This window comes from Nerophis ophidion, linkage group LG11 (assembly GCF_033978795.1).
Source record: "Nerophis ophidion isolate RoL-2023_Sa linkage group LG11, RoL_Noph_v1.0, whole genome shotgun sequence".
In the NCBI taxonomy this organism is placed as follows: domain Eukaryota; kingdom Metazoa; phylum Chordata; class Actinopteri; order Syngnathiformes; family Syngnathidae; genus Nerophis; species Nerophis ophidion.
In genome coordinates, this window is record NC_084621.1 from 19,855,829 (window position 1) to 19,872,469 (window position 16,641).

Consider the following 16,641-nt stretch of genomic DNA (forward strand, 5'->3'; position numbering starts at 1 on the left):
TTAAATGTAACATAGATATTGGGTTTCACTATGTAAAGCGCTTTGAGTCACTAGAGAAAAGCGCTATATAAATATACTTCACTTCACATTCCGATGTTCTGTATACCTACATTCTGTCCTCCTCTGGTCTAAGCCTGATGTGTGTGTGGGGGTGGGTGCTTGGGTGTACAAGGTTGCAACATTGTTTGTCAACACTGTCTGCTCTCATGTTCTCGCACAATTTGACCCTCTGATGTTCTGTGTACTTACACCCTGTCCTCCTCCTGTCTGGGCCTGATGTGTGTGTGTGTGTGTGTGTGTGTGTGTGGTACAGAGGACATCAATTTCCACACTTCTATTAAATATCCACGTTGTTGTTGTTGTTATTGTTATTGTTATTGTTATTGTTATGATTATTATTTCACGGCGATGAACGAGGAGGGCGTCGAATCCGGATTACGAGGCGGCCGACATCAATCGTGAAGGCGCTACCATAACAACAACATGTCATATTTGCATGTCGGGTGAGCACCACCCGACATGCTGCAGTAAATTGCGCCTTTATGGAGATAATAACCTTCATTTATTTATTTTATTTATTTTTATTTTTTTACGGAGAGCGCCACCGAGAGAGACGCTCGTTCATCTCAGCGGTCGTTCCGCGCGCCGTGTCGTGGCGCTCATTTCGCCGGCGGAATGAGCCAATCTGGCGGCGGCGATTGGACCGGGAGGCTGCTGTCGCCGTGCCGACCTTCTCGTTGACTTTTATTGTCGCGCAAGGGGAAGTGAGCGAACACAATGATTATGAGAGAGAAGAAGACAAAATATATATATTTTTTTTAGCATTCTAACTAGGGTTGTACGGTATACTAATGAATCATATTCGGTACTATACCACCTCTAAAAAGTACCGGTCCCTCAACCCTTGTAACCCCACGTCGTGAAATTGCTGGTTTTACAAACAAAGGAGCATGTTCGGCAGCGCACACACACTGAGTACTTACAAATAGACACAGTGTGTAGACAGAATAGGGAGAACGGACGCATTTTGGTTTAAAAACTAAAGATAAAGTTGAAGTTATAACGGAAACGCCCTCAGGAAGAGCTGCTTTAAGACATGGCTAGCTAGCTAGCGGCTAACTGAAACACCCTGAGGAATTGGCGCTTTAAGACACAGAAGTTTTAGCCACTTCTAAATCACTAATCATCGACTCCATGGCGACAAATAAAGTAAGTTTTTTTCAAGTACCAGTATCACTGCAGGATGAGGAATAGCTAAACGTGCTTCACTACACACCGTAGCGCACCGGCGTCACAATGTAAACAAACTCGATTGGTGGATCTACTGTAATGATACCACGTACAACAGCATATCTAGTCTACACTATTATAATTATGTCGATATTTTTGGGCATCACACCATCTCATTTTGTTTTTTGAAATGTATATTATGTTTATAAAATATGTAAATACGTCCCTGGACACATGAGGACTTTAAAAATGTGTGGTATCATCCAAAACTAATGTAAAGTATCAAGCAGGGTGTCTGTTACTACATTATACATATATATATATATATATATATATATATATATATATATATATATATATATATATATATATATATATATATATATATATATATATATATATATATATATATAGTTGAAGTGTGTATATTGTACATATTGTTATGAAGGTGTCTGTTACTACAAAATACGTAAAAGATAAAAAATGTTTTTATGTTAACAGTCTTAAATTTAACATAGTAGTTTTTAAAGTGATGGTTTCTGCTTGGTGTGAGCTTCCGACCAAAGGTAAAACGTTGCAGGAAATCCGCAATCATCGCACCCGTGTTTGAATCTGTCTCCCCAGGTAGGCTGGTGGGAGAACGGCGTCCTTAGGCTGCGACACCCCGCCTGGTCCCGCTACGGGTCCTTCCTGAAACCTCCGGATGACGCCCAGCATCTGCGTGTTGTCACGCTGGAGGAAAGACCTTTCGTCATCGTGGAGCTGGCCGACCCCGCGTCCGGGACCTGCATCCGGGACTCGGTGCCTTGCAGGCGGCCACTCAATGCCAGGTTTGTTGTCCTTGATGCTGACATACGTCTTAGACTCCGCTACATAACAAAATCCATGTTTATTCGGTAGAAAAGTATGAAAATAGCCTAAATGTTAGCATAATATTTTAGCATGCTAATGTTTGTCCGCTAACAGGAGAGGAGCTGACATACTTCTTAGATGGCGCCAAGTAACAAAGTCCATGTGTATTAGGTTAAAAAGTATGAAAATAGCCTGAATGTTAGCATAACATTTTAGCATGCTGATGTTAGCACGCTAACAGAAGGGCAGCTGACATATTTAGATGGCGCCAAGTAACAAAATGTATGTGTATTAGGTTAAAATGTATGAAAATAGCCTGAATGTTAGCATATAATTGTAGCATGCTAATGTTAGCACGCTAACAGAAGAGCAGCTGACATACTTAGATGGGGCCAAGTAACAAAATGCATGTGTATTAGGTTAAAAAGTATGAAAATAGCCTATATTTTAGCAAAAAAATTTAGCATGATAATGTTAGCATGCTAACAGGAGAGCAGCTGGCATACTTCTTGGATGGCGCCAAGTAACAAAATCCTTGTGTATTGGGTTAAAAAGTATGAAAATAGCCTGAATGTTAACATAAAACCTTAGCATTGTAATGTTAGCACACTAACAGGAGAGCAGCTGAAATACTTCTTAGATGGCGTCAAGTAACAAGATTCATGCGTATTAGGTTAAAAAGTATTAAATTGCCTAAATTTTAGCATAAAATATTAGCATGATAATGTTAGCACGCTAATAGGAGGGCAGCTGACATATTTAGATGGCGCAAAGTAACAAAATCCATGTGCATTTAAAAGTATGAAAATAGCCTAAATGTTAAGATAAAAATTTAGCATGCTAATGTTAGCAAGCTAATGTGAGAGAAGCTGGCATACTTCTTAGATGGCTCCAAGTAACAAAATCCATGCATATTAGGTTAAAAAGTATGAAAATAGCCTAAATGTTAAGATAAAATTTTAGCATGTTAATGTTAGCACACTAACAGGAGAGAAGCTGGCATACTTCTTAGTTGGTGCCAAGTCGCAAAATTCATTTGAATTAGTTAAAAAGTATGAAAATAGCCTATATTTTAGCAGAAAATTTTAGCATGCTAATGTTAGCACGCTAACAGGTGAGCAGCTGGCATACTTCTTAGATGGCGGCAAGTAACAAAATCTATGTGTATTAGGTAAACAAGTATGAAAATAACCTCAATGTTAAGATACAATTTTAGCATGCTAATGTTAGCACGCTAACAGGGGATAAGCTGATATACTAACTAAATGGCGCCAAATAACAAAATCCATGCGTATTAGGTTAAAAAGTATGAAAATAGCTTAAATGTTAGCATCAAATTTTAGCATGCTAATGTTTGCACGCTAAAAGGAGGGCAGCTGACATACTTAGATGGCGCCAGGTAACAAAATTAATTTTTATTAGGTTGAGAAGTATAAAAATAGCCGAAATGTTCGCACAAAATTTTAGCATGGTAATGTTAGCACTTTGCATAGTCATTACTTACATTTGGCAAAGAGTAATTCTGATAGTAATTGACATACTTTTTTGGAGAAAGTAACAAGAAACTGCGAGGAATTACCTTTGAAAAGTAATTTTCCGAACACCGCCCAGAATCCGAGCTGTCCTTCCAACCTTCTCCCCTCTTCTTCCAGCACCAACCACGAGGGCGTGGCCCCCATGAAGCAGTGCTGCAAGGGATTCTGCATCGACATCCTCAAGAGGTTGGCCAAGATCGTGGGCTTCACCTACGACCTCTACCTGGTGACCAACGGGAAGCACGGGAAGAAAATCGACGGCGTGTGGAACGGCATGATCGGAGAGGCAAGTCTCGCTTCGGTCTTCTGTCTTCTTCTGCTTCGTTTGGTGCCACATTCTCCGTCTACACGCCGGATGATAACGAACGGAAAAGCTCTGTGGCAAACACAACACTTAAAGGCCTACTGAAATTAGATTTTCTTATTTAAATGGGGATACTTGATCATTTCGCGATATTGCCATATTTTTGCTGAAAGGATTTAGTAGAGAACATCTACGATAAAGTTCCCAACTTTTAGTCGCTAATAAAAAAGCCTTGCCTGTACCGGAAGTAGCAGATGATGTGCGCGTGACATCACATGTTGTGGAGCTCCTCACATCCTCACATTGTTTAAAATCATGGCCACCAGCAGTGAGGGCGATTTGGACCGACATAGCGACGATTTCCCCAATAATTTGAGCGAGGATGAAAGATTCGTGGATGAGAAAAAGTGAGAGTGAAGGACTAGAAAAAAAAAAAAATTAAGAAAAGGCGAGGGCAGTGGGAGCGATTCAGATGTTATTAGACACATTTACTAGGATAATTCTGGAAAACCCCTTATCTGCTTATTGTGTTACTAGTGTTTTAGTGAGAGTATATGGTACCTGAAAGTCGGAGGGGTGTGGCCACGGGTGTGGTGACCGCCAGTGTCTCCGGTGGGAGTAGTTAAGAGAGTCCGCAGCTGCAGGAGGACGCAAGCTCCGCTCATGTCTACGGTAAGAGCCGACTTATTACCACAATTTTCTCACCGCAACCTGCCGGTTGACATGTGGTCGGCAACCATGTTCGCTTGACCGCTCTGTTCCATAGTAAAGCTTCACCTTCGGGAATGTAAACAAAGAAACACCGGCTGTATTTGTGTTGCTAAAGGCAGCTGCAATACACCGCTTCCCACCTACATCTTTCTTCTTTGACGTCTCCATTATTAATTGGAGAAATTGCAAAAGATTCAGCAACATAGATGTCCAAAATACTGTGGAATTATGCGATTAAAGCAGACGATTTTTAGCCGTGATCGGTGCTGGAAGAACATGTCTGCTACATTCCGCGACGTTTTCAACAGGATACTTAGCGCGGAATTTAAAATTGGAATTTAGTAAACTAAAAAGGCCGTATTGGCATGTGTTGCAATGTTAATATTTCATCATTGATATATAAACTAACAAACTGCGTGGTCGGTAGTAGTGGGTTTCAGTAGGACTTTAAAACTGTGTTTCTTGACCTCAGGACCATTTCTGCGCCCCCAAGTGCCCCCTAGAGGGCCACCCAAAAATATCGCAGCGGCGCTCAGTTGTAATACACCTTTCCACCACTTGTGGCAGTAATGACTAGATCAAACAAACAGAAGAAGTCGGGAGCTAAAGTCAGCGAGAGTTTCTTTGGCGCAAAAAAATATGACTAAACTGGTGAAGCTAATATTGGCAAAACGTAGTTGTACGTCAATTTATTTTGTGTATATGTATGTATATATATATATTTATTTATTTATTTATTTTTCCCCCTCCATAAACAAGCTTTAGGTGCAAACTGGAAAATTTTGACTTGAACTGAAAACGCGACCGTCTCAAATCTCAAAGGTGCAGTTTTCCAATAGGAAAGGAATTGCGTTCTGTGAAACGGTAATGAAGCTATCTAAAGGTATGGTCATTTTATTGAATTAAGAGCTTTCATTGTCGAATCTGATTCGTTAGATTTTAGACATAGTCCACCATCAATCAGTCTGTTCTATGGCTTCTCAGAGATAAATTAATTATAAATGATGATTTGTAATAATGTACAGTACAACACCCAAAGGTGATATGGAAACTTAACAAAAGAAATCCAGTCTTTCATTAAAGTTAATGGAAAAAAAAACAAAAAAAACTAAACTTCTCCGATAAACAAAGAGATTGGACAACTTAGTGAGGTTTTCGGCGAGAAGACATTAAACTTGACCAAATAAAAGAAGTAAAAAGTGGTAAAAATGGATTGTGAACCTGCAAAATCATAATCACTTTTGCCCGAGGAGGAAACGACAATAACACCTTCTTATAAAGTCTGAGCCTCATAAAAAGCTTTCAATAAATTTCAAATGTGCTGATATTGTTTGAAATGGAAATGGGAAATTAATTGTACGTGAAAACTTGTGTTGTTTCTTCCACTGCTAAATGATAACAAAATGTTAAAGAAAATGCACCAAAAGGTAAGAAAGGTGGGTTGTTGGCAGATACTAAAGTAAATGTAGTCATTATATTTTACTTTTGTTTTTTGACATTGATGAGCGGCATTTACCTTTTTTGATCCTAGGGCCCGACTTTTCCAATACAGAGGGGTCCACTCTAATATTAATACTAAATTAAAAGTCTTACTCTTAATTTTAATTGTATTCATTGTTTGTATGGAACCCACTTACAGTCTACAATCTCATCAAGGGCATGTAAAAATATTATCATTGACACTATATTTTTCCAAAAGTATTTAGCCACCCATCCGAATAATGAGAATCAGGTGTTTTAATCACCTGGCCCGGTGTATCAAATCAAGCACTTATGCATGGAGACTGTTTCTACAAACATCTGTGAAAGCCAGGAACCGTCATAGGATGCCGCCTGGGCCACGAATCCAGTCGTGAAATCCCCTCCCTCCTAAATAATCCAAAGTCAACTTTATTAGAAGAAAAGTGGAGATTTTGGGAACAACAGCAACTCAGCCACCATGTAGTAAGCCACGTAAACTGACAGAGAAAGGTCAGTGGATGCTGAAGCGCAAGGTGCAAAGAATTTCTGCACAGTCAGTCGCTCCGAGCTTCATGTGACCTTCCAATTAGCCCACATGCAGTACGCAGAGAGCTTCATGGTACGGGTTTCCATGGCCGGCCATCTGCATCTAAGCCATACATCACCAAGTCCAATGCAAAGCGTGGGATGCAGTGGTGTAAAGCACGTCGCCACTGGACTCTAGAGCAGTTGAGACGTCTTCTCTGGAGAGATGAATCACGCTTTTCCATCTGGCAATCTGATGGACCAGTCTGGGTTTGGAACTTGCCAGGAGAATGGTAAAAATCAGACTGCATTGGGCCGACTGTGAAATTTGGAGGAGGAGGAATTATGGCGTGAGGTTGTTTTTCAGGAGTTGGGCTTGGCCACTTAGTTCCAGTGAAAGGAACTGTGAATTCTCCAGGATACCACAATTTTTTTCGGACCATTCCATGCTCCCAACCTTGTGGGAACCGTTTGGAGCGGGCCCGTTCCTCTTCCAACATTAATCTGCACCAGATCACAAAGCCAGGTCCATAAAGACATGGATGACAGAGTCTGGTGTGGATGAACTTGACTGGCCTGCACAGAGTCCTGACCCGAACCCGATAGAACACCCTTTGGGATGAATTAGAACGGAGACCGAGAGCCAGGCCTTCTCCACCAACATCAGTTTGTGACCTCACCAATGCGCTTTTGGAAGAATGGTGGAAAAATTCCTAATAAACACACTCCGCAACCTTGTGGACAGCCTTCCCAGAAGAGTTGAAGCTGTGATAGATGCAAAAAAGTGGACCCGCATCATAGTGACACTTCAAGTTCATATGTGAGTCAAGGCAGGTGGACAAATACTTTACACAAATCTTAGACTTAGGTCAGGCTGATTACACAAAATAAATACTAATCAAATATACTGCAAAAAAAATGATTAAAATACATTTAGGCTAAAAGGAACACATTCCAACTAAATTAATAAGACTTAATAATAAAATCTATGTTTCTTAAAAAATAAAAATCAAAGTCCAAATGAAAATACAGCTTTACCTCTTTAGTCATAATTTTTGCGCTTGAGAACGTTCTCTGACTTTAGCTCCAGACTTCTTCTGTTTGTTTAATTTTCTCATCACTGCCACCAGTGTTGGGAAAGTGCCTTACAACCGAGTACCACACCGACCACAGCTGAGAAAAAGTGTTTTTTTTTAGCTAGCGACCCGACGAGTTTCATTAGTTAAATTTGTGAAATTGTCTCAAATCATATTAGCACATCCTAGCATATTAGCTAATGCTAAGGACGCCAGCATCATTACATTATGATAGCACTGTGGAGGAGGGCGTGGCCTGCGGGCCTGCAGCGAAGCATGGTTGCCAGGACCCGGCCTTGGAGTCAGCGACAGGTGCGTAGATGGCCCAGGTGGGCTTTATTACCAAACCACCGGTCGCTCGATTTAAGCAGCAGCCAGCACGGACGCTCACGAAAAGGCGATTGCTGAAAAGCAACAGAGAGACTTTATTGAAACAATAAAACTGCATTTCGGACCTGATCCGGGCTCTCATGTCGGTGCTTGGTGATCTGAAGAACCCCCTGGAGGGCAACCTCCACAATCACTTACACATATGCATGAAAACACTCCTACAGACATCACACATGGGACGATTTAGTAAGTAAGAATTTGTTTAGTTATATAGTAAAACTTGCAAACGTTGTTTGGAGCGAAGAATGAAGGATCCGTACGAGTAGAAACGCTATGGACGGCTAGAAGACAGAGCAACATTTTTATTTCCAATTCAAAGCGTCAAACAGCAGGAATTCATTATTAACCTACTCAGTGGCACTCGTGGTTAGAGTGTCCACCCTGAGATGGGTAGGTCGTGAGTTGAAACCCAGGCCAAGTCATACCAAAGACTAAAAAAAAATGGGACGCATTAGCTTCCTCAAGGGTTGGAGTTGGGGGTTAAATCACCAAAAAGGATTCCCGTGCACGGGCAAAGCCGCTGCCCACTGCTCCCCTCGCCTCCCGGGGGGTGAACAAGGGTGAAGGGTCAAATGCAGATCACAAATTTCACCACACCTGGTGTGTGTGACAATTATTAGAACTTTAACTTTAAGTGTCTTTGCATGTGTTTAATGAAAACTATTTGCTTTGTGACCGTCCAAAAAAATGAATCCATAAATTAAGGCACACTGTTTAATAAGCCGCAGGATTCAAAGCGTAGGGAAAAAAAATCAAGAGAGTAGGATAACAAACATACATTCCTTTATTTCTTTTTTTCCCCCCAAGTCCACGAGACTCGCTTTGTCATTCGTGACTGAAGCCCGTGTTCGTAGCAGTTTTCTCCCCAGACTAGGGTGCGCTTTTCAGATCATGCGTTTCCAAAGCCCGCCATTCTGTGATCAGGTAATCCAGACTTGGCCGAGTCGACGGGAGGACGCCTCGCATTCCGCCCGGTTTCATTTTCCCGCTGATTTGCGCAGAAGAGTGGATGTGCCGTGTCTAATGTAGATTAGCGTTTCACTTGTACAATCAGCCGCCGCAGCGCTTTTCAGGTTGTTCGGGTCCTTTTTTTTTTTTTTTTTTCGAGATGGTGGCGGGCGGGGAGACGGGCTGGAGCTCATTTGGTATGCTAAGGAGATGCAGAGAAGACACATGTTCTGCTCTTGTACCATATTGTAGACACAGTGTTTGCTTATTTCGCCGGTCCCCACATGTTCAGAACGTAGAATGATCCTTACACACCGTTACGTAATCCCGTCCCATTGCCCGTTTTTCTTCCAGGTGGTGTACAAGCGGGCAGACATGGCCATCGGCTCGCTGACTATTAATGAGGAGAGGTCGGAGGTTGTGGATTTCTCCGTCCCTTTCGTCGAAACGGGGATCAGTGTCATGGTCTCCCGTAGCAACGGAACTGTATCACCATCTGCTTTCCTGGGTAAGTAGCTCAGTCCACGCCAGGCATCAAAAAAACGGTGGCGTTTGCCCAAAAAAACACATTTTTTCTTTCCTGACTAAGACTTAGTGCTCCTGAAGTGAATTTTTGGCCTTGTCCCCCACCTCCGGGGCAGGGGGGCGACACGGCACCGGTTGGGAGAGCGGCCGTGCCGGCAACCTGAGGGTTCTTGGTTTCATCCCCACCTTCTACCAACCTTGTCACGTCCGTTGTGTCCTTGAGCAAGACACGTCACCCTTGCTCCTTATGGGTCGTAGTTAGGGCCTTGCAGTGCACCGCCCACCATCTGGGTGTGTGAATGGGTGAATGCGGAAATAGTGTCAAAGCGCATTTGAGTATACTTGAAGGTAAAAAAGCGCTGTACAAGTATAACCCATTAATAATTTATTCACAAAAAGGCGATTTATTACAAGCGAGCATCATTTAACAGGTCTGCAGTACATGGAGGAGCTTAGGTCCAAAGAAAAAATGAAGGACTCCTAACTTGGAGAAGCCAAACCATCAGTCTTATGTTCCTTCGCTCTCTGTCTGGGTGTGTGTTGAATCAGGACAGCAGAACAAGTATTCATACAGCCCTTAATCACGAGTGTCTCAAAGGACTGGACGCCTTAGTTCCACTGAGAGATTTGAACGCCCATCTTGGCTACGAGAGTGTGAACAGGAGGTGTGTCATTGCGAGGAACAACCTCCATGAAGCGTTATTTTACAAGACTTCTGTGCTAACCGCCGTTTGTCCGCAACAGTTACCGTGTTCGAACATAAGGATGTCTTTAAATGCACCTGGCACCACGGCACCTTGTACTGGAGGTCAGTGATCGGCTTTGTAATCGTCTCAACAGGTCTGCGTGTGGATGTTGTGAACGCTGGTGAAGATATGGCTGAGCTGTTAACTGATCACCACCTAATGACGAGTTGGATTAGATGGCGGGAGAGGGTGCCGGACAGACCTGGCAGATGTCAAGTGTGTGATTGAGGGTGTAGTCCGGTTGGGCTTTTACCGCCACAGGCAAGATGTACCCTTGTGCTACCTGCCACATTCAGGCAGATGGGGCTCGTAAACCTGGTAAGGCCATCTCCGTCGGTGGAAGGGACAAACGCAATGAGACCCCCCGGACTCCCTTTTTGGATCCACCCCATACGGAAGGATGCCGACGATTAGAGATAGGGTGTCATCCGAGAGGGGCTCAGAGAAAAGCCGCTGATTTAGCGTCTGGTCAGGATGCCCCCCGGGATGCTTCCCTGGGGAAGTGTTTAGTGCACATCCAACCTGTAGGAGGCCACGAGGAAGACCCAGGACACGTTGGGGAGACTATTTTTCCCGGCTGGCCTGGGGACACCTCGGGATACCCCGAGAAAAGCTTGACGAAGTGGCTGGGGGACAGGGAAGTCTAGGCTTCGCGACCTGATCTCGGATAAACGGAATATGATGGACGGATGAATTGAAGGACGAACTTTGGAGTCAGCTTCTGCCGCAGATGAAGGAGTTCAAGTATCCTAGGATCGGGTTCAACAGTAAGGAAAGGTGGGAATAGGAGCTCGACAGCCTTTGTCTAGCATCTGCCAGACGGTTTTGGTAAGAGATGACTGTTCAGGATGCCCCCCCGGGATGCTTCCCTGGGGAAGTGTTTAGTGCACATCCAACCTGTAGGAGGCCACGAGGAAGACCCAGGACACGTTGGGGAGACTATGTTTCTCAGCTGGCCTGGGGACACCTCGGGATACCCCGAGAAGAGCTGGACGAAGTGGCAGGGGGACAGGGAAGTCTAGGCTTCGCGACCTGATCTCGGATAAACGGAATATTACGGACGGCTGAATTGAAGGACGAACTTTGGAGTCAGCTTCTACCGCAGGTGAAGGAGTTCAAGTATCCTAGGATTGGGTTCAACAGTAAGGAAAGGTGGGAATGGGAGATCGACGGCCTTTGTCTAGCATCTGCCGGACCGTTGTGGTAAGAGATGACAAACGAATAAAAGTACCGAATCGGTCGGAATCTAAACCAACTCTTTTTGAAAGACTCATCTACGGGCCGGTAGTGAGTGAGTGATAGGGAAAACAAGCTCTGATTATGTTATTTACATTTTCCTGAGTGTGTTCTTCTGAAGTTTGTTCATTTATTCAATCTGTGTCCTGTCCTTGAAGAGCCCTACAGTCCGGCCGTGTGGGTGATGATGTTCGTCATGTGCCTAACTGTCGTGGCTGTGACCGTCTTCATCTTTGAGTTCTTCAGTCCTGTGGGCTACAACCGCAGTCTACAAACTGGCAAGGGTGAGTGACGGATTAATCCAGTCTTTCTCCCCTCCCCCCCAGCCCCCCTCCCCTCACCCGCCCCACCACCACACCCCCACATACACACACACATACACGTTCATGTAGTTCTGACCTTGTTGGGACCTAAGAAAAATGCTGACCTCTTTAGGACCGGCCTTTCTAGAAATATAAAGATGTGTATTTAGACCATGAATAATGTAAACATACTATGCAAATATAAAAAAATCTTGAGAATGAGTTTAAATTTAACAAGAAAAACCTAGAATTTTGGCAGTATTATAATAAAAGTAGTAATTTTACTCAACGCAAGTCAAAATTTCACAAGAAAAACTGAACATTTGTGCAACATTATGAAAGTCGGAATTTTACTCAAAAACAGTCGCAGTTTTAGAAGAAAAAGCTTAAAATTTTGGCGATTTTATGAAAAGAGTCGTAATTTTACTTGAGAAAAGTCACAATTTTATAAGAAAACTAACATTTTGGCAATATTATAATAATGTTATGGATTTTTTACTTGGCAAAATGATGACAAAAGTCATAATTTTACTCAAAATATGTTACTATTTTACGAGAACAAAAAATTGGCAATATTGGGATAAAAGTAAGAATTGTATATGACAAATGTTGCCATTTTGCATTAAAATGTGTTAATTTTACTTTAAAAATGTAATAATTTTACCAGAAAATATTGCAATATTACAGAAACGGTCGTACAATATTACTGTAGAAACAAAAGTCACAATTTTAAAAGAAAACTTTCAAATTTGGGTAATGTTATAAAAAAAATATCTACACTTTACAAGGCAAAATTGTGGCAAAAGTCATCATTTTACTAAAAAAAAGTCACTGTTTTACGAGAACAACAAAAAAATCGGCAATATTGTGATAAAAGTCCGAATTATTATATCGATAAATGTCACCATTTTGTATTAATAAGTAACAATTTTACATAAAAAAGTAATAACTTTACCAGAAAACTTTGCAATACCACAGAAACAGTCGTACAATATCATTGTAGAGACAGTAAAATTACAAATTTAATTTTACTTGAGAAAAGTCACAATTTTATAAGAAAACTAACATTTTGGCAATATTATAATAATATTATGGATTTTTTACTTGGCAAAATGATGACAAAAGTCATAATTTTACTCAAAATATGTTACTATTTTACGAGAACAAAAAATTGGCAATATTGGGATAAAAGTAAGAATTGTATATGACAAATGTTGCCATTTTGCATCGAAATTTAATCATTTTACTTTAAAAATGTAATAATTTTACCAGAAAATATTGCAATATTACAGAAACGGTCATACAATATTACTGTAGAAACAAAAGTCACAATTTTAAAAGAAAACTTTGAAATTTTGGTAATGTTATAAAAAAAATATCTACACTTTAAAAGGCAAAATTGTGGCAAAAGTCATCATTTTACTAAAAAAAAGTCACTGTTTTACGAGAACAACAAAAAAATCGGCAATATTGTGATAAAAGTCCGAATTATTATATTGATAAATGTCACCATTTTGTATTAAAAAGTAATAATTTTACATAAAAAAGTAATAATTTTACCAGAAAACATTGCAATACCATAGAAACAGTCGTACAATATTACTGTCAAGACAGTAAAATTACAGATGTAATTTTACTCGACAAAAGTCACAATTTTATAAGAAAACTAAAATTTTGGCAATATTATAATAACATTATGGATTTTTTACTTGGCAAAAAGATGACAAAAGTCATAATTTTAATCGAAATATCTCACTATTTACAAGAACAACAAAAAATTGGCAATATTGGGATAAATGTAAAAATTGTATACGACAAATGTTGCCATTTTGCATTGAAATGTAATAATTTTACTTTAAAAATGTAATAATTTTACCAGAAAATATTGCAATATTACAGAAACGGTCATACAATATTACTTTAGAAACAAAAGTCACAATTTTAAAAGAAAACTTTCAAATTTTGGTAATGTTATAAAAAAAAATATCTACACTTTACAAGGCAAAATTGTGGCAAAAGTAATCATTTTACTAAAAAAAGTCACTGTTTTACGAGAGCAACAGAAAAATCGGCAATATTGTGATAAAAGTCGGAATTTTTATATTGATAAAAGTCACCATTTTGTATTAAAAAGTAATAATTTTACATAAAAAATATAATAATTTTACCAAAAAACATTGCAATACCACAGGAACAGTCGTACAATATTACTGTCGAGACAGTAAAATTACAGATGTAATTTTACTCGACAAAAGTCACAATTTTATAAGAAAACTAACATATTGGCAATATTATAATAATGTTATGGATTTTTTACTTGGCGAAAAGATGACAAAAGTCATAATTTTACTCAAAATATGTCACTACTTTACGAGAACCACAAAAAATTGGTAAAGATGGGATAAAAGTAAGAATTGTATATGACAAATGTTCCCATTTTGCATTAAAATGTATTAATTTTACTTTAACAATGTAATAATTTTACCAGAAAATGTTGCAATATTACAAAAACGGTCGTACAATATTACTGTAGAAACAAAAGTCAACATTTTAAAAGAGAACTTTCAAATTTTGGTAATGTTATAAAAAAAAAATATCTACACTTTACAAGACAAAATTGTGGCAAAAGTCATCATTTTAGTAAAAAAAAAGTCACTGTTTTACGAGAACAACAAAAAAAAATCGGCAATATTGTGATAAAAGTCAGAATTTTTCTATTGATAAATGTCACCATTTTGTATTAAAAAGTATTAATTTTGCATAATAAAGTAATAATTTTACTGGAAATAATTGCAATATTATAGAAACAGTCGTACAATATTACTGTAGAAACAGTAAAATTACAGTCGTAATTTTACTCGACAAAAGTCAAAATTTTATAGGAGAACTTTCAAATTTTGACAATGCTGTAAAAAATATATATATATATGTATATATATATATAAATTTTACTCGGCAAAATGATGACTAAAGTCATAATTTTACTCCAAAAATGTCATTGTTTTATGAGAACAACAAAAAAAATGGCTATATATTGTGATAAAAGTACAGATTTTTATATGATAAATGTCACCAGTTTGCATTAGGAAGTAATCATTTTACATTAAAAAAGTAATAATTTTACTAGAAAAGATTGCAATATTGCAATATTACAGAAACAGTCGTACAATATTACTGTAGAAACAGTAAAATTACAGTCGTAATTTTCCTCGACAAAAGTCACAATTTTATAAGAGAACTTTCAAACTTTGCAAAGTTATAAAAAAAATCATCTAAATTTTACTCGGCAAAATAATGACAATAGTTATAATTTTAATCAAAAAATGTCACCGCTTTACAAGAAAAACAAAAAAAATTTGAAATATTGTGACAAAAGTCCAAATTTGAATATGATAATTGTCACCATTTTGTATTAGAAGTATTAATTTTACATTAAAAAAGTAATAATTTTACCAGAAAAAGTTGTAATATTTCAGAAACAGTCGTACAAAATTTTGGGAGAAACAGTACTCAACAAAAGTCACCATTTCATAAGAGAATTTTCAAATTTTGGCAATGTTGAAAAAAAAATGTAAATTTACTTTACAAAATGATGACAAAAGTAATAATTTTACTTAAAAAAACGTCACCGTTTTACAAGAACAACAAAATAATTGGCAATATTGTGATAAAAGTTAGATTTTCTATATGACAAGTGTCACCATTTTGCAATAAGAAGTATTAATTTTTACATTAAAAAAGTAATAATTTTATCAGAAAATATTGCATAATTACAGAAACAGTCGTACAATATTACTGTAGAAACAGTAAAATTACAGTCAGAATTTTACTCGACAAAAGTCATAATTTTATAAGAAGACTTTCAAATTCTGGCAATGTTACAAAAAAATAAAATTTTACTTGGCAAAATGATGACAAAAGTCATAATTTTACTCAAAAAATGTCACCGTGTTACAAGAACGACAAAAAAATTGGCAATATAGTCCGGTTTTTTTTGTGATACATATCACCATTTTGCATTCAGAAGTAAAAATTTTACATAAAAAAAATATTTTACCAGAAAATATTGCAATACTACAGAAACAGTCGTACAATATTACTGTAGAAACAGTAATATTACAGTCGTAATTTTAGTCGACAAAAGTCACAATTTTATAAGAGAACTTTCAAATTTTAGCAATCTTAAAAAAGATAAATCTAAATTTTACTTTGCAAAATGATGACAAAAGTCATCATTTTACTAACAAAGTATTTTACGAGAACAACAAAAAAATTGGCAACATTGTGATAAAAGTCTGAATTTTTATATAAGAAATGTCACCATTTTGCATTAAGAAGTAAAAATTTCCCATTAAAAAGTATTAATTTCACCAGAAAATATTGTAATATTACAGAAACAGTCGTACAATTTTAATGTAGAGACAGTGAAATTACAGTCGTAATGTTACTCGACAAAAGTCACAATCTTATAAGAGAACTTGCAAATTGTAGCAATGTTGTAAAAAATCTACATTTTACTTGGCAAAATGATGACAAAAGTCATCATTTCACTCAAAAAATGTCACCGTTTTAAAAGAACAACAAAAAAATTGCAATATTGTGATAAAAGTCAGAATTTGTTTATAATAAATGTCACCATTCTTCATTAAGAAGTAATAATTTTACATAAAGTTATAATTTTACCAGAAAATATTGCAATATTACAGAAACAGTCGTACAATATTACTGTAGAAACAGTAAAATTATAGTCGTAATTTTCCTCAACAAAAGTCACAATTTTATTAGAGAACTTTCAAATTT

General features: G+C 38.2%; 1 protein-coding gene across 3 annotated transcripts in view; it reads left to right on the forward strand.

The window, feature by feature from the left end:
* Positions 1-16,641, forward strand: part of LOC133561775 (glutamate receptor ionotropic, NMDA 2D) — a 189,117-nt gene that overhangs the window by 127,695 nt on the left and 44,781 nt on the right. For all 3 annotated transcript variants that reach the window (XM_061915303.1, XM_061915301.1, XM_061915304.1), the window contains 4 exons: positions 1,855-2,060; positions 3,735-3,903; positions 9,387-9,540; positions 11,698-11,823. In XM_061915303.1, the coding sequence (XP_061771287.1) occupies positions 1,855-2,060; positions 3,735-3,903; positions 9,387-9,540; positions 11,698-11,823 (655 nt within the window). The remainder of the gene's footprint in view (positions 1-1,854; positions 2,061-3,734; positions 3,904-9,386; positions 9,541-11,697; positions 11,824-16,641) is intronic.